This window comes from Ictidomys tridecemlineatus, chromosome 1 (assembly GCF_052094955.1).
Source record: "Ictidomys tridecemlineatus isolate mIctTri1 chromosome 1, mIctTri1.hap1, whole genome shotgun sequence".
Classification (NCBI taxonomy): domain Eukaryota; kingdom Metazoa; phylum Chordata; class Mammalia; order Rodentia; family Sciuridae; genus Ictidomys; species Ictidomys tridecemlineatus.
In genome coordinates this window covers 251,610,402-251,628,959 of record NC_135477.1, presented here as the reverse complement: position 1 = coordinate 251,628,959, position 18,558 = coordinate 251,610,402, and the positions used below count along the sequence as shown (strand labels likewise).

Sequence of the window (18,558 nt, the reverse complement as noted above, 5' to 3'; positions counted from 1 at the left end):
GTATAGCAATATGTAAAACAGTGGATGTGTAACCGATGTGATGCTGCAATCTGTATACGAGGTAAAAATGGGAGTTCACAACCCACTTGAATCAAAGTGTGAAATATGATATGTCAAGAACTATGTAAGGTTTTGAACAACCAACAATAAAAATTAAAGGAAAAAAATGCAAGAAAGGGGCAGGAGAGGGGGTCAGAGAAAGACCAGGGTCTAAGAAGCATGATGAGAGAGTGGCAATGTGCTGGCTTTGAAGAGACCACGAGCCAAGGACTGCCGTGGCCTCTGGGAGCTGGAATGGCAGAGCCACAGATTCTCCCCTAGGACCCCCAGAAGGAAGCCCTGCCAGGGCCCAATTCTTGCCCTGTGAGACCCACGTCAGCTATCTAAACTAGAGAACTGAAAGATAACACTTCTGTTATTTAAACCACAGAAATTTGGAGCCGTTTGTTACAGTAGCCACAGGAAGTTAACACACCTGTAAAGCTGTGTGGCTCGTGGACCCTGCCCCTGACCTTACCCAGGGAATGCCCTCCCATGGGCAGAGTGTGGTGGACACAGGCAGGCAACAACTCACCAGGATGCCCATGTGAACCGCTGACCCCACCTCCCTAACCCTGGGCACAAAGGACCAGTCACCTGTGATTTTGCTGAGGCAGCTGCCCTGTCCATTTTTTTCCAATGGGCATTTTGATTTCAGCATCCCTGGTCCCCACACCCATGACGTTATATCAGTTGTCTTGAGGATGATTAAATAATTTAACACTTAGTCCCCAGGGTAGAAGCACCCCCTGGTCTGGACCATAACCATGCCAGTGACTGCCAGTCCTGGAGGTATCACCACTAAGTGCCAAAGTTGGCACAGCTTCAGGTAGTCTCCTGGGGGACCCCCACCATGTGTGCAGCTAGTGGGAAATCACTGGGGAAGAACTGGGAGGAGTATGTGCATGCGTTCAGGGCAGGGATGGAAAACGGTGTGCTGATCGTGTATCAGCTGGAATCCCGTATTCCTCTCCCCTTCCCTGGTAACCTTCCCCTTAGACCACTAAGACCCAGAGACCACATGGCCCCTTACCCCACACAGGGTTGACTGGATCAGAGAAAACCTGCCCAGGCTTTACCAATCAGAGCTTCTATCCCTGGAATTTATGATTTGAGCTGAGAGAGAACCTGCCTCTTTGGTGACTATAAACATGAAAGCTCAGAAACCATGAGGGGAGTGGTGGTGGTGATGGTGGTGATGGTGGTGATGGTGGTGATGATGGTGGTGATGGTGGTGGTGGTGGTGGTGATGGTGGTGATGGTGGTGATGGTGGTGATGGTGGTGGTGATGGTGGTGGTAGTGGTGGTGATGGTGGTGGTGTTTTGGAAGATTTGTTTTGTTTTGTTTTGGTGGCCCACAGAAGGACTATGGATGCAAACAGAGCAGTCTCCAGAGAGGAAGAAGAGTGAAGCAGACCTCCCAGGAATGCAGAGAGGAGAGATCTGAGTCGCCTGACTGCCCTGGTCCCCGGTCTTCCTTAGACCCAGCATCTTCACCATCATGCTCTGCTTCCCTGAGACAATCCCAGCCTATTCCCCTTGTTCTGCTTTAGTTGGCTTAGGTGTTTTACAACCAAAAGAACACTAATCCGTGCATGACATCACTGCCACAAGATCTAGAATCCAGCAGGAAACGTTTATTAGAAAACACAATAAGATTCATAACCAATATTTATTTAGCTCCTCTATGGATTCCACTGAGCAAAATCCGGAGTAAACAGACAACATGTCCCTTGTCTCCTGAGCCAGGGCTTCCCTGTTGCCACAAGACACCTGGGATCTGCTCGTCACCACAGTGCACAACCTGACCTACAGGAGAATTAATGCTAATGGAGCTATTCGACAAGGGGAGCTGGGCCACGGGCTGTGTTCTCCCTTCCTCCCCAACCCCAGTCTGCCCTAGGTGCACAGGGTCTGCTGGCAGATTATCCCACCACAGATGGAAGCAGCCAGCAAAATAACTTACCCTCACAATGAATCTCCCTCCTCTGCCTCTCTCCACTCTTCTCCTGCTCTTTAGGGTTGCATTTCTAATAAATTAATAGAAATCCTAACCTTCAGCTCTGCTTTTTAGGGAACTCATTCCAAGATGCTTAAAATGAGTTCTGTGGTAAACTTAGAAGTTGAACACAGTAAAGATAAAAAAAGTCCTGGCTAAGCACAGCTAAATTACACTGACAGTGACTGTAACAACTAAATCACTAATTGTTTTCTCACACAAGAGAATGAAAGTGAGATAATCTTAGCAAATAAACTAAGTGTAATGTCTCACTATCCACCAAATACAGGAGAATTTAATAAGATGCTTCAATAGGACTTCTCACATAGCGCCAACCTGTGCCCATAAAAACGATCGCATGGAAACCAAAACCAGCGAGGGCCAAACTCAAAGAGGCCTCTAGGTGGTGGGCTTTCAACATGCTTTGGATTCTGCCTGTTTGAAGATTCACTCCCAGGTTGTCTACTTATTCCGGTTGATATGAATTTGCCATTTTGACAAACTGAGATGTAGAATGCATAGTCTTGAGAATTTAATAAATCTTATAACTCAAAAAAAAAGTTGAAAATTGTTTTATCACAGATAAAAGTATTATGAATTTAAACTGTAGAGAATGCTCTACTTGTCCATGAGCCACATGAATTTCACTGCTAAGGCTGGATGGATCTCCGGGGCTGGAGATGGAGGCATTTGTGTGGCCGTGTTTGGTGAGGTCTTTGGTTCTGTTGTACTTCAACTTGGAGAGTTTGTGTGTTTGCTGTTTAAACAAGGTGGTTTGACAACCACAAACTGTCCTAGAAACAGCATCTGTCAAGCAAAGCCAGACCCAGAGCAGGGCATTAAGCAGGGCACTGATGGCCTTTGCAGATGGAAAGAGTGGGGTGAGGGCTGCTTGCCGGATGGGAACAGCAGTGTAGGGATGTCGTGATAACAACAGGAACACAAAGTGCTTTGTAATTACTCCTTGAGGAAATACTTTGCCACAGACTTTGCAGCTTCACCATAAAAGACTCACAAAACCACCTATTGCGAAGCTGCATGATGGAATTGTACGCATCCACTAAGAAATGCGTTCAAGAAGCATTTGGAGGAAATGGAGACCCGTTTATGACGTGTTGTAAAGTGAAAACTACCCAAGCCCCAAAAGAGCATGATCCAATTTTTGTCCAAAAGTTTTTTAAATCAAATAAATTAATTGCCTGTGCATATTTGTGGAGACAAAGATCACTGATGATTATTATTTCTGAGACCAAAGACAGGCTGACGGGTATCATAGTGCTCTTTTTGCTTAGCCATATTTCCTAGGTTGACTTCTGTCTTTTTTATTTTTACTTTTAATTACTGAGATCACTCTCTGTCGGGCTCCATTCTAAGTGTTCTACAAATATCAACTCACTTAATCCTCACAAGATGCCTATGAAGGAGGTACTATCACTATCCCCATTTTTATAAATGAAGACATTGAACCCCAGAGCAGTAAAGGTTAACTTCTCAAGGTCACACAGCTAATGAGTGGTAGAGCCAGGACTCAGACCCGAAAGTCCAGCTTCAGATTCTGTGCTCTCTTTTAATAAAATAAAGAGGGACAGAAGGAAGGGAGGGGAGGTACTGTATACCACAAGGGACCCAGACATAACTGCTTTAAAAACAAAAAAAAAAAGGCTTTAATCTTTAATGCCTCCAAAATTTTACTATTAAAGGGAATTGGTTTTTTAAAGGGAAAGTATAAACTGAACAATAAACAAATATTAAAATATGTAACCCCAAGTAAATTGACTGCAAGGATCCAAAAGCATGCACATAAAATCTCTGAAATAGGAGGCAGTTAATTTATTTTTTTAATACTTCCTGCTGGCTTCTTCCCCTCTCAGAGCACAATAGGTGTGGAGGGACTCTTTCCACCTCCTCACCTTCCAAGTCTTGACTTAGCCTCCCCAGAGCATGGCTCAACCTCACTGGCACCAAGGCTATAAATTTTTTTTTCTTAACTAAGTAAAAGCAAAACACATTGTTTTAAAAAAAAAAAAAAGAAAGAAAGAAAGAAAGAAAGAAAAAGAGGAAATGCCCAAGCAGAAAGCATGGCAGACCTTAAATACTAGTCTGCAGTTTTGAAAGTTTATCTCCTTCAAGACCAAAGCTGAAAGTAAACCGATTAAGTCAAGTCTGCAGCAAAAAACCAACCCAGCCAGGCCCCCAGCTGGCTGCTCTGCACAGGCAGAGGGAGCCAGGGACAGCCTGGCTGGTCCCCTCTGTGGAGACCTGTGCTTCTCAGGTAGATCCAGAGGGAAGGGGCCAGGGCCGGGGGAGGGGGTGAGAAAAGGCGGGATCAGGAAGATGAGGAAGGTGAGGAAGGAGGCTAGAGGAGACACTGGTGGGAGGACAGGAAGGCAGCCAGGGCAGGAGAGAGAAAGGAAGTGGGAGCTGTCCACATGGCCGAGGTGGACACCTCAAGAAGGGTCACACGGGGATCTTGAAAACTCAGCAGGCCTGACACCTCGGCGCAGAGGGCGAAATCTCCATGTGCAAAGCCGGTAAATATGTCTTTACCCGTTAAAAATATAATCAAGATTCAATTAGGGCTGGGATTGTGGCTCAGCGGTAGAGCGCTCACCTAGCACGGCCAGGACCGGGGTTCAATCCTCAGCACCACATAAAAATAAAGGCATTGTGTTGTGTCCATCTACACCTAAAAAATAAATCAATAAGTAAATGTTTTTTTAAAAAAACAAGATGCAATGAGGTCAGGGAGTTTGAATGTCATCTGTTAACAAGCACTAAGTAAAATCTTTTATTGTCACTGCAGTGTATTCCAGTACACAAAGCAGGAAAGAGCAGGCCTTTTAAAAAGTGATCTCCAGATAAACAAAGCAAGTGCCCCTTGGAGAAGAAGACCCAAGCCCAGAGAGCAAAGCAGCTGCACACCTAGAGGACTAGACCCAGGCCCCATTTGTCCATTCAGCTCACACTACCTCCCTGCTTCCACTTAACAGGTATTGTTAAATAGTCAGAGGTCACACTGCAAATGCCGTGTCTGTGCGTCAGAAAACCCCAGGGTTCAGCCTAAATGGCAGATTGCCTCTGTGACCTCACCCAAGCACGTCAGGTACCACCTCCTCAGACCCAGCCAAAGCATCCATTTAACCCCAGGTAGCCCACAAAGTCACAAATGTTACATTTAAGAAATTCAGAGGACAGGCATAAAGGGAGGCACGGGGGAAGACCATGATCTAGCTCTCTTTTAGGAAGTTTTATATCACTTTTTTAAAAGGTCAGTTGGCACTTAATTTTTGCTCTTAGACTTTGACCAAATTGGATAAAAATTTTAGCCTGATTTCCTTGGAGTCAACTGATTTATGATTGACGTGCTGAGCCCTGTTTTACTTCACTTTGGTGCCGGTGGCCTAAAAACTTGACTTTAAGAGAATATTTTTAAGAAACCCCACTGCAAGAGTCCATTTTCATATCAAGAGGATTCCCTTAAAATGGAGCTGTACTTACAGAATGTCTTTAAATGAAGAACCGCCGAGCGATTGGTATTCCACCCTTGTCTAACATTATTATTTCCCAAAACTAAAAGGAGGTCATGAAGGCAAAAATACATGATTAGCCACTTTTAAATCTTTATAATAAGATTTAAAATATTGGTTCCCTGGGCATATATTTGCATACAGTTACCAAGACATAATTAAAAATCCCAAGGTACAACTTAATCAGCCTCTCCCCTCTTAAACCAATCAACTACAGAGACTGCTAGGCAGTGACCCAGTTACTTCTTCAGATGCTTAATTAGTCCCAGAAACATCGAAGCTCTTTTTTGAGCAGTGTAAATCTATTTCTGTTATTCATTAACACCCTAAGAGCACTTTCTGCCGCTATTAGAGACAAGCCAACGGCAGGACAACAGGGAGTCACCAATACAGGGTCAGAGCCCACTCACTTCCAAACAGGGAGTCACCAACACAGGGTCAAGCCCACTCACTTCCAAACGAGGCCCAGTGAACTTGCTTGGCTTTAAATGGAGGGTGCAGAATTCCAACACACAGATAAAATTAGATTCCAAAGTCATTATGAAGTTAATGAACAAATGTAATCATGATGCAGATGCTTCCACACATTCTGAGAGAAGTTAAATACTGCAGTTTTATTATTCTCTAAATTTTCTCTTTAAGCAGGTGGAACATATTTTAAAGATAAATGACTGAAGAGGGATTTCTCATTTTTAAAAATTTCTAGGTCTACACAAGCCTGGGAAGATTATATACCCATAATTTTCTCAGCTAAAGAAAATCAAGTATCACACCCAGGCTACTATCAATTGTAAATGTAACCAAATACAGACTGTGTAGCATTTCAAGTCATGATGAGACTGTTGGGTAGTCAATACTGTTGTTTGTTCAATATGCTCAGCACTGGGCTGGATATAGACATAGGTGTTTCCCCTAATAGCATAAGAACGTAAATAAAGTGAATCCTAGAGTCCATCTTTTTTAAAAAGCTTAAGAGCATGACTCTAAAAAGCAAGCTGCTTCGTGAGTGCTTCCAGGCTCTGCTGGGCTAATCTGCAATCAGGCTCCACCCAACCATCTATACCATAAGGTATCTTAGATCTTATGAGCTGGATTAATCTGGCCCAAACACTCAATTCACCACCTTTTTAAGACTTCAGTAGCCCCCACGGAGCTAAGGGCTCAAGACCACCTCCATCTCTGACTTCTTTCTCTAGGGGCACCAGGTGTACAACACAGTCCATTTCACAAATTTCACAAAATGACAAAATAGCCTGCAAAGATAGCAGATCTCCCCACAAGTACAATGAGCCTTCACCTTGGGCTGTCCTCTGCTCAGCTCAGACCTGGGGATCTTCCTGTGACTCTCCCACCTCTCAGGTAGCAGCCCCCCACCTCCAGGCTTCCCCTTTCCCTTCCTCTAACCCTCTGTCACTCAATCACCCACCACCAAGATGGTGAAGCTGCTGTCAGTCATGTTCCTCACTTATTTCATTTCACTTGTTTAACTGCTTCCGACTCTTGTCTCCCCTCTCCAGTGACATAACCAAGAACTTCCCCTAGTCCCAGAGACAGTTTCCTCGCAAAACAAATTCTGTGGTTGAAGGTCGTTTGCATGGACCTTCCCAAGAAGTTTTCGTATCACTCTATGGTGGACAAAAAAGTAGGCTACATGAAAGAAATGCAGAACTTTAAAATTGTTACTATCAGAAACTTCAGCAAAATAGTCGTATCATGAAGAGCAAAGACAAAAGAATCGAATCCTATTATACAATCAATCACTGTCCATTTCAGATATGAGAAGAGAGCTAACCCCTGACACAGCACTACATCTAATGAAAGACTCCTGTGACACAGAAAATAGGGTTACCCAATTCTTCAGCATCGTTACTGCCAAGGCGTCACCCCGTGGGTCAGTCTTCTCCATGCAGATGCTTAAACTGAGGAGGATCCTGCACATGGTTGGAGCTGTACCATTTGCATTTCCAGTGTGCAAGGATTTCAACTTTTTCACATCACTGCTCCTACCACCACTACCACACACGCATAAAACAACCATCCTGCCAACTGTGAGGTGACATCTCATTGTGGTTACAATTTGTAGATTAAAAAATAATTTATAGGATTTTTCAAGAAAAGAAAAAGAATTCACGTGAATAGGGAAATTACTGATACTAAGTTCAGGCCCTTATAAAACTGTTGTAGGTTGAAATGTATCCCCTTCACAGAATATGGAAGCCCTAACCCCTCATTACTTCAAGATGTGCTTTTATTTGGAAAAAAGGTCCTTTGCAGATTTAACCAAGTTAGGATGAGATCACTAAGGTGGACTCTAATCCAATATGACTAACATCCTTATAGAAAGAGGAAATTTGGGGCTGGGATGTGGCTCAAGCGGTAGCGCACTCGCCTGGCATGCGTGCGGCCCGGGTTCCATCCTCAGCACCACATACCAACAAAGATGTTGTGTCCACCGAAAACTAAAAAATAAACACTAAAAAATTCTCTCTCTCTCTCTCTCTCTCTCTCTCTTAAAAAAAAAAGAAAGAGGAAATTTGGACAGACATGCACAATGAGGAAGATGATGAAGACACAGGGGGACACTGGCCATGGGACTGGAGAGATAGAGCTATAGCCCTGGGCCACCTGGGGCTACCAGAAGCCAGGCGAAGGCACAGAAAGAGCCTTGGGTATCAGTGGCCCTGGATGGCACCTTGACCTCAGACTCTCCGCCTCTGGAAATGGGCGAGAACAAGTTTCTGTTGTTTGAAGCCACCCAGATGGTGGCCTTTTCGTACTGCAGCCTTAGGAAACTAATGCAATACCTTCCCTCGAGATGAACATATTCTAAAGGAAACTTTACAACCCAAAGGGATAGCTGCAGTAAGGTAAAACTTGAAGCAAGAGAGAACTTGGGCACCAGTTACACTGCATAGAGACAACTGGGTGTACAGTGTCATTGTACAGGTGAGACTGACGCTGCTGTGACCCATAGATCTCAGAAGAATTGACTCCTAAGGGATTCCAATACCACAAAAGTGATTCAGCGCCACCCCACCCTCTGGAATAGTCCCTCTGTGAAGCTTTCAGCCTGGGTGAGAGCAGCCCGCCGCCTAAGGCCCCCTTGCTGTGGGGAAGCCCAGAGTAGCCCACGTGGAAACGCCACACAGAGCTATCTAAGACCCTGTGGAGAGAAGATGCTGGGCAGCCACAGCAACACCAGCCTCCCACGGCCACACGGAAGACCCACGCCAAGCCAGAGGCACCCATGTGGCCCACAGAAATGGGAAGACAATCGTTGCTATTTTAAGCCGCGATGTTTGGGGGTGACACAATTCACATCAGTGACACCCAGGACAATCTCCAACTTACTAGAGCTTCAATTTTGATTTGGAAGAACATGCTTTTGCAGTGCTGGGAATCCAGGGTCTCATGTATGCCAGACCAGGGCTCTACCACCAAGCCACATCCCCAGCCCAGAAATACTGCTAATATTGTGGCTTTGTATCTGTTTAAATATCTTTTATTGTGAAATAGGAACATCAGATCTAGGTCAAGAATCACCCTGGCCCAACTGTTGTTCAGAAGTGGAAGAAAGGAGAACACTGTGGATCATCAGGCCACCTAGGAGTGCAAAGTGAGAGATCAGTTTAGCACCTTACTTGGAGGAGAGGTGGACAACCTAATGGGTTTTGGTGCCTAATCCAGAGAGGGCAGGGGAGGGGGAGGGAATATGCCAAACCTCAGAGCAAGCAGTCAGTACAGCCCCCACGTTCTTAAGGTCTGGATAGCAACCATTTGAGCCTCACCTAAGTTTATCAACAAGGCATCATTTTCTAGTCCTTTGCACACCACTAAAAATGCATCTTTTACCACAAAAGTTATCAATACCCAATGGGGACAGCACCCGGAGTGGAAGTTCTGGTCCCATCACTGCACTTACAAGCTGTTTGACCTTAGGCAATAACTCAACTTCTCTGAGTCTTTGCATGTTCATCAGTGAAACAGAACTACTACTCTTTTTTTGTGGAGCCATGAACATGAAAGGAGATTGTGGGGGGGGGGTAGCGTGCCTCACATATGCCAAGCCCCCAGACAATGATGACCATTTTCCCATCTTTCTTTTCTAGTGTTAGCTCTGCTGCTAATTAGCTGTGTGACCTAAGAAAACTGATTTGGCCTCTCTGGCCTTGCAATTAACCTGTGGCAGTAGTTTTTAGCTGGTAAAGTGAGTGATTCTCAATTCCTGTTCATGACTTTCTTCCTGGATTTCTGCAATCAACCTCTGTCTCCCTCTCTGGTCCCATCTATGCCAAACCATCTTGCCCACGGTTCCTAGGCGGCTCTTGTTCTGGGAAGTGTAGCTGTTCACAGCTGACCCCTCTCATCCCTGCTTTCCAGGATTAGTCCAAACCTGGTGCATGATCCCCTCATGGTAGGTCTTGGGACTCCTTCTGCAAGCTCAGCCTGCCACACCTCCGTGACCGGAACCCTAGCCGCTCCAAGCCCTGCAGCCCTTCCTTCCCTCACGGCCAGCCCTCCTCTCGTCCATGTGCTCTCTTCCATTTCATTGTCCAGCTTCACCTCAAGCTTTGCCACTCCAGGAAGCCCTCTTTGACCCTCCTGGGAGGAGTCTTCTCCCCAGATCTCCAAGCTAAAAACAGCCCAGAGACTGCTCCCAACACAGAGCTGGCCATTGTCAATGAAATGGCCTCTCTGTCCCTTCGATTTTAATTTTAAACTCCCTGCGGGCGGTACGTACCCCTCTTCTCTCTCTATCCCCAGCATCGCTGTCTCACAATAATGTTTGTTGGACATGGAATAATGACCAAATGGCAACCGGGAACACTGCTGGACCTCTAGTCACTCGTCCACACACCACCGTGGCCCCTCTGGATTCAACGGGCTTTGAGCTTCTTTAAAAATCACATCTACTGATGAGGAAAGTCCTCAGAATGCAGCCCATGACCAGCTTCTTTGTAAGTCAAATGTCTGATTTGAAAAGAATGAAAATCTAGTGCTCTGTCTCTCTTCCCTGGAGTCTGCAGTTTGCATTTAAATTCACATTCAGGATCACGATTGTGTCTTAAAAATCGAGACTCCGTGAATAGAGACTCATGGAGAATTTTCTGGCACGGGAAAGGAGGAGACAGTGGACAGAGAGTGTGGGAGGCACACTGCCATATCCTGAGCTGGACAGTGCTGGCAGGATGCGGGCAACATCCAGAAAGAATGACCACAAGGACCAGGCAGGGAATGGACTCTCGGGTCACTCCAAGGAGCCCATCCATTCCCCAGGTCCTGACTCCTGAAGGTCTCGGTCCCAACCCACTCCCCGTCCTCCTCACACCAACCCCCACGGTCTCTACCACCAGCTATCCCAAGAGACAAAGTAGACAGCATCCTGGGCCTTATCTCTGAATGACTGGAGTCTGAGTTGGTCCCTGACATGCATCTGCTGTGTGTCCTTGAGCCACCTTGAGTCTACCCTCTCTAAGCCCCAATTTTCTCATCCATGAGACAGAGATCACACCAGCACCTGCTCACAAGCTATACCAGAGGTGGAGGTCACCTGTGGATGCTGCTCAGCAGAGCATGTAGGTGGCTTGGGCCGTAACAGAACACTGCAGACACTTGAACAGTGAAAACCGGCTTCCTCAGGGTTCTGGAGCTGGAAGTCCCAGATCAAGTGCCCACAGGCTTGGTTCCTCCTGAGCCTCTCTCCTGGGCTTTCAGGAGGCCACCTTCTTGCTCTGTCCCCACCCCCACGGCTGCCCCTCTGTATATGTCTGTGTTCTCATCTTCTCTTCTTACAAAGACACCAGTCATAGGCCCACACAAATGACCTCATTGGACTTTACTCACCTCCTTAAAGATCCTACCTCCAAGTTGCATTCTGAGGGACAGAGGACTCAGGACTTCAACCTGTGTGTTGGAAGAGGCCCCGATTCCGCCCATAACACATAGTGAGCACTTGGCTGCTGTGCTCCTCAAAGCTTACCTGCCTTGTCAGCTATGACATTAAGCCTTTGTGGGGGGTGTGTGTGTGTGTTGTTGGGGGCTGGAGCACTCTACCACTGAGCCACCACATCCCCAGCTCACGTTGGTGTCTTTTATTAACCTGAAGCTCTGAGTTTCCTGGAGGACCAGCTCCTCCTCCTCCTCTCTCACTGAGAGAGCCCTGTCTGGACCTTGGCCATTGCTACAGGATGATCAGTGGCCTCCGTCCCCTGGGCTCCTCCCCAGGCCTGTGCCAGGCCTCACCTCTTCTAGCTGGAGGGCTCCTCCCCTCCCAGCCTCTTGCTGGATGTAGAGTAGACCCCTCTGTGCCCTCTCCACAGCCATCTTCCCCACCAGGCTGTCAGCTTGACATGCCTCATTCCCAGCCCAGATCCTTCCACTGGGTTGGGCCTCTTGGGGCGTCATCGCCACAATCAGCAATGGCACTTCTTTCAGAGCCAGGCCTTGCTTTGCTTCTCTTAATGAAAGAAGGACACCTAAGGACGCTAATGTACCACAAGCCCTTTTATTCTTTACCCCAAACAGGCCAAAGAATACTCAGAAATGACCCACATGGCCTGCAGCTTTCCAAAAATAAGATTTTTAATTTTTTCTAATATCCAGTTGATCCACAGAAATCCGCAACCACTCCCTGGGGTGGCAGGAATGGGCTCAGCCTACAGCCCTCAGCCAAGCCCTGCCAACCCCACCTGGAAGCTGCTTAAAAAAAAAAAAAAAAAAAGACATCTGACATCTAACCGTCTCCCTGGGTAGAAATGGTGGCTTATGGGAATCCAAGCATGACTCTATTACCGCGGCTGGGGTGGGTACCATGTCTGCTTTCTCAGATAAGCAGGCTCGCAGCATTAGCTGGACAGTTCCTCCCAGGGCTTTGTCAAGCATGGTGCTGCTCTTTCTCAGTGTATCGCCTAGGGTTGGGCCAGATGGCTTTGTTAAGTTACCCCAAATCAGTGGGCAGTGGGCACAATTCGTACATCTTACTTGGTCCCCACAAGAAAAGGGGAGAAACATCATTAATTGTGTAATGATGTAATTAATTGTGATACTTCAGAGCCATCAAAGGGAACTCAGACAAGGTCCCTTAGAGAGCACTGAGTACACATGGTACCTAGGAAAGCAGGAAAGGAGGGAAGGGAGGGAAGGGGAGAGAGGGAAGGAGGAAGAAGAAAAGGAGGAGTAAAGTGCAAGAAAGAGGAAGGCAGGAGTGGGGGAAAGGAGGGTGAAGAATAGATGAATGAAAAAGAGGGAGGGAGGGTGATGGAAGGGAGGAAAAGAAAAACGGAGGAAGAAAAGAAGGAAAGGTCCTGTTCCCCAGAGCTTTCCCTCAGCAATTTAAACATAGTAGGTACTTAATAAGGTTTGCTGAATTGAACCAAACTGCTCAAGTATCTTTAATACCCTTTTTCCTACTCCAGCCTCCCTTTCTAGGCATTTTCTCTCCAGAGGGGTAAATACAAAAGGAAAGCATCCATTCAGCCAATTTGACATCCTCCTGGGCACTCGGGAACCTGAAAAGAGAGGACAGATAATCCACACACTGTCTTCACGCAGGTTTCCTTGGAGGAGACTCAACAGTCTGGGAAATAGCCCTTTGGGTTAAAGCTATCTGCTTTTATCCATAGACAAGTAATGAGTGAACAGCGCATACTCTTTTTTTTTTTTTTGGTCTGTTTGTTAAAGACCATAAGAAGCAAAGCCAAGTGCAAACAGTAGAGAGGTATAAATAAACAGCCTTTGTGCTCAGTGGCAGGGAAGAGCTAAGCATGACGAAAGGAGAAACTGTACCAGGAAAACTTCCTCCTGGCATTTCTTATGCCGCTAGCAGGAACCAATTCCTCGAAATAGCCACATTCACAGCATCTTTCTTCTAATCCTGATATTAGCTTCAGAAATGGCATTACCCAGGCCTGGGGGGAAACAGGAACCCCTGCCTTCCCCTGAGGAATGCAAAGTTCTGTGAAGGTCACATTTCAGGGATGTGACAATTTATATGCATTAAATTTGGCTTCCGTGTCTATTTATCCTAAATAATGTAACTACAGAAACCCTCATCTGCAGCACTGATGATAAATTATTAGGGCTGCTGAAATCTTTTCCCTCTCAACCTTGGATTAGGGGCAAGAAGCTGCCATGGAAGAATATCAAGAAAGTGATGCTCTGTGGGAAAGAAAGACCCAGCCATACATTTCTGTTTCATTTGCTGTGCCTCACATTGATCTGGGCATGCTCATTTACCACCTACTTCCAATTTATGTAAAAGAGGAGCTGCTTGCTCAGCTGGGGGATAAAGCGTGAGTTGCAAAGAAGTATTTACAATAATGTGACCTATGGGCACAGAAAACAGAAAATATTTACCAAAGGATGCTCACTTTGTCTCAGGAGAAGTTGTTACAAACATTTTAGAAGCATTATATTTTATGATTTTTTCACTATTATGTATACATGTATATATATACACATATAATACATCATATACATGTATTTATAATAGAAATTTTTAAATAAAGAAAAAGTAAAATCCTCTTTAATGCCACTAATTACAATCAGTATCAATATTTTAGTATTTATTCTTTTATTCTGTTTCTTATACATATTTATAAACATTTATATTTTCATAAAATAGAAAATGTATTCATTTAGTAACCATTTTGCTTATTAATTATAAACATGTTATTAAACATTGTTCAATAACATTCAAGGCGAGAGGGTTTTACAAACTTAATAGATAAAGCAAGGTATCTGAACTTAATTTCTTGAAATACTACTGAAACTTGATAATTTTAACTTCAGCTTGAACAGATCAGAGAAAATTGGAGGCAAAGAGTACAGCGGTGAAACAGAGCAAACTTAATTAATAAAACATAAGAACATCAAAAGCTAATAGTAGTGTTTTATATCCTTATATGGTAAAATGTGGTAAATATATTATTATGGAATTATGGAATTTAAAGTAAGACAAACAAAAAAGTCACGATCTTACTGGTATTCAAAGCAGCAATGCCATCATCTGTCATCTTATGGTCACCATTTGCTTTGACAATGGGAAGAGGAGTCTTCATAAAGACTAAAATTAACTAAGTATCACACAATGGATCTATTGGAAACTCCATGTATGTATGATAAGTAAATTACATACAAATAAGAATATTGATAATATTAACATGTGATGCCCATAACAAGAACCTTGAAAGAATAAAACAGCAACTTCTGAGCATGGTAAATATTTACAGAGAAAATTCTGCATGATCTCACAAGTCAAATTAAAAAAAATTGAAGTCATGGAATTAGAAAACAGAACGGTGGTTACCATGGGTTTGGGAGATAGAATTGAAGAAAACAAATTTTCAGTTTTGAGTAATAAATTCAAAAGATCTCTTGATCAGCAGGGTGACTAGAGTTAGTAACAATGTATTGTATTCTTGAAAATCAATGAGTAGATTTGCTATTTTCAACACACACACAATAAAAGATAAGTATGTGAAGAAATGTATAAGATAATTAGCTTGATTTCGCCATTCCACATCATACATGTATTTCAAAACTGTGTGTTGTACATAGTAAACATACAACTTCTATTCGTCAATTAAAATCTTTCAAGAATTTTACAGAGGGGAGAAAAACACTAAGTAGATAAGCCATATATATATATATATATATATATATATATATATATACACACACACACACACACACACACACACACACACAAACACACACACATACATACACACACATTGTTCTTAATTCAATAGGTATAAATTTATATTTATTAAATCATTACAGGGTGCATCTTATTGATTAACACAATAGAGTACCTAAATTAAAATATACAAATTTAATCTCCCTAGAAAGCAAATGCAATTTACCGAATTTCTTCCATTTCATAATATTCATTTATAAAGAGAGAGAGAGAGAGGAAGGGAGGGCTGGGGTGTAGCTCACTGAGCTCACTGGTAGAGCGATTGCCTGCATTTCCAGCAAGGAGGGCACTAATTTTTTTTTTTTTTTTTAATAAAAAAAAGCAAGACCAAAGGAAGAGAGAGCTGATTTGAATGCACAGCACGCCAGCTACATCTCACCTGCTGTGCACTGAGGCAAGTGTAGAGGACAGAAGGAAACCACCCAGAGGGACTTTTTTGCAAACACTCCCTCTCCCTCTCTCCAAGGGAACTAAACATTTGCTTTTGTGCAAACCTAAGGGCTAATGAGAGCTAGTAACAACCAACAAACTTGACGCAAAAGCGACGTTCGCCCCACCTAGATATCTTTGATGCTCGCTATGGGACAATGGGTTGCTTGAGTCCACATTGCTAGCACCAAGAGGAAGAAGGAAAACGGCAGAGTAAAGACGCAAAGGGAAAGGTGACCCCCAGACCTATCACTTTTGCATTTTATTGGTCCCCCTGGTGGGCGTGACTGACAACTATCATGTAAGAAGAAACCCTGAAAAACTCAAGAAACAGCAACTCTCGCCCTAAAAGCTCATGAAAGCGCTCTCAGGCCTCAGATGCTAAAGTTTAACCCCAGAACAAAAGCCTGTCCCCACCCCCACCACCCACGGCCACTGTCACCACCCCGGGGCCCGAAAGCCCTGGGCCTCCCGGCTGCGCATGCGCCGCGGCGGGCCGGGCCGGACCGGGCTGGGCTAGCACCACCAGACCCAGCACGCACAGTACCAGCTTGTCCATGGCGCTGCGCTGCGGCGCTCCGCAGGGACTCGCCGCACCGTGGCCGCCGCCCAGTGCAGAGACCCCGGCGCAGCCGCTGCCCACGCTGTCCCTGGCCGGCGGCTGTCCCCGGAGTCCACTCTGGCCGCGCGTCGCCGGGCTTGCCGGGCTGTTTGCAGCTCCTGAGGTTGCCATGGCGACGAGCAATGCTCCGCCTGGACCAGGCCGGGTCCTCCCGCCCCTCGTGCGGAGCTCTTCCAGGCTCTTCCCGGCTCCGGTGACCAATAGCTTGCTGGACAGCGGGCTCTGAGCAGGCTACTACAGAGGATAGGCGAAATCCCGAGCTTTGGGCCCCAGATGCCATTTCTTCACATCAGTTTTCTGTTAGGTCTCAGCTGAAGAATATTTCCAGCGTCATATAGCCACATCTGCTCATTTGGAAATTGCTTGAATGAGAAAAAGATAGCTAGAGAAAAAGATAATAATTCAAATAGAATTTAGGAGGTTTCGATTTTCATTCGCTCAGCTTCCCAAGCCTGGAATCATACTTGGATTTTTCTCATTGTTTCCTTGCCATGTACCTTTACAGTTGCTTCTTCATCTTAGACTTCAATGGAAATTTTTAACCTTGAATTTTAACCTGGAGGTGACAAAGATAATTTCCTCAATACTGTCTCCCCACCAGAAAAATACCTGCAGTGACATGTATGAATTCCAAGCAACTCTGCCTTAAAGGGCTTTAAAAAGGAATTTGAGTAGAAATATTTTCTATCTGCAAACTCTCCTATCTTATCTGGGCCAGCGCTGTCCAATATTACGCATGGTATTTGTGTAGGTTCACTTTTGCTAAAAGCTACAGTTCAAAAAGTAAAACTCAGGTGAAATTCATTTCAATAATATATTTCATCTAACTTAATATATCCAAAATATTATTTCAATGTGTTATCAATATACAAATTATTCATGAAATATTTTACATTCTTTTAATTTTACTTTGTCTCCCCAAATTATGCTGACACACATCTCAGTTCAGGTTAGCCACATTTCAAGTGCTGGATAATCAGATGCAACTGCTTGTTACTATCTTGGAAAGGGCAAGTGTACTAGATTTAAACTCTAGGAAGACCAGCCTCAAATCACATGAGGAGGAAAGAACTGTGTTAATTCATAATGCCTACCAAACACCTCATTAACTCTTAAACAATTGTTCTGATGCTCACCAGGAAAAAAAGAAAAATGTTTTTAAAGCAACATAAACAATCTCAGAAACAGAAAATTTTATATGTCCTCTTAACTATCTGGCTTTGTAGGCAATTTGTGTAAATTTGCCTTAAAATGGCATCCTTGCGATGCAATGCCTTATATGTACACCTAAAGAAGATGCTGACCTGGGGTTCAAAGTAAATGAGTTCCCTTTACCCCTGCTCTGTCAGGGACTGCAAAGTGTTCTGGTCCATCCTCCTTCATTACAATTTTGCCAGGGTTAATATCCTATTATCGCCATAATCATCACCCAAAGACTTTAGAATCCAGCCCCCAAGAAAAGAATTATTATTCTAAAAGAGATGAAAACTCAGCTTGGTGAAAGAAAGTGTCTGCAGGGGAAAAGACTCTCCACAGAGGGTAGATCTGAGAAGGAAGATTGAAAGCTCACATTTTTCTAGGTGATTTTTGTGCATTAACTCGTTTTATCTTAAAACACATTCTAAACTTGGCCATGATCACTATTGCCCCTATTACAGAAGAGACACAGAGAAAGATGAAGCAGCTTGCCCACAGCTACATAAACAGAAGAGTAGAATGATCTGAGAACCCTGGCAATTTGGCTCCTGCCTAACATCTGCAGGCAGGGGGAAAGCCACCTTCCAGGGGCTGACTTCAGAAGGAGTGGAGGGCTACAGCTTGGCTAATACAACCTATAGTTCCCTAATCTGTGCCGCCTTAGGCAAAATTGTGAACTAGACATTTTTGTCCTCGATATTCCCTTTCTGGTAAGTCTTTTGCTGTCAGAGATGTGTATGTCATTGAGGACCCCAAGCTATCGCAGAAGTATAATCTGGATCCCAGACCTTCCCCAGCTATGCCAGTCCATCATGAATACTTAATGCCCCTCTCCCATGGACACTACCTCTATAGGATCCTCTTTTGCCTTCCCAACTAATATTGTAGATTAATTCCTACTGCAAGAAATTTGGGGGCAGAATGAGACAGACAGGTGGCTTGGCCAAAAGCTCTCTTGCACTTCCCTCAACTTTCCTCTTAAACTTGCCTTTCAGGAAATGGAGTCAACTCAGTGATCTGAGCCTGAGGGAGATGGCAGACTCGT

The 18,558-nt window shown here is 44.6% G+C and overlaps 1 protein-coding gene across 2 annotated transcripts in view; it reads right to left on the bottom strand.

The window, feature by feature from the left end:
* Positions 1-16,852, bottom strand: part of Dnah5 (dynein axonemal heavy chain 5) — a 279,864-nt gene extending 263,012 nt beyond the window's left edge. For both annotated transcript variants that reach the window (XM_078018064.1, XM_078018069.1), the window contains exon 1: positions 16,242-16,852. In XM_078018064.1, coding sequence (XP_077874190.1) covers positions 16,242-16,427 — 186 coding nt within the window. In that variant the 5' untranslated portion in view covers positions 16,428-16,852. The remainder of the gene's footprint in view (positions 1-16,241) is intronic.
* Between the last annotated feature and the right edge of the window lie 1,706 nt (positions 16,853-18,558).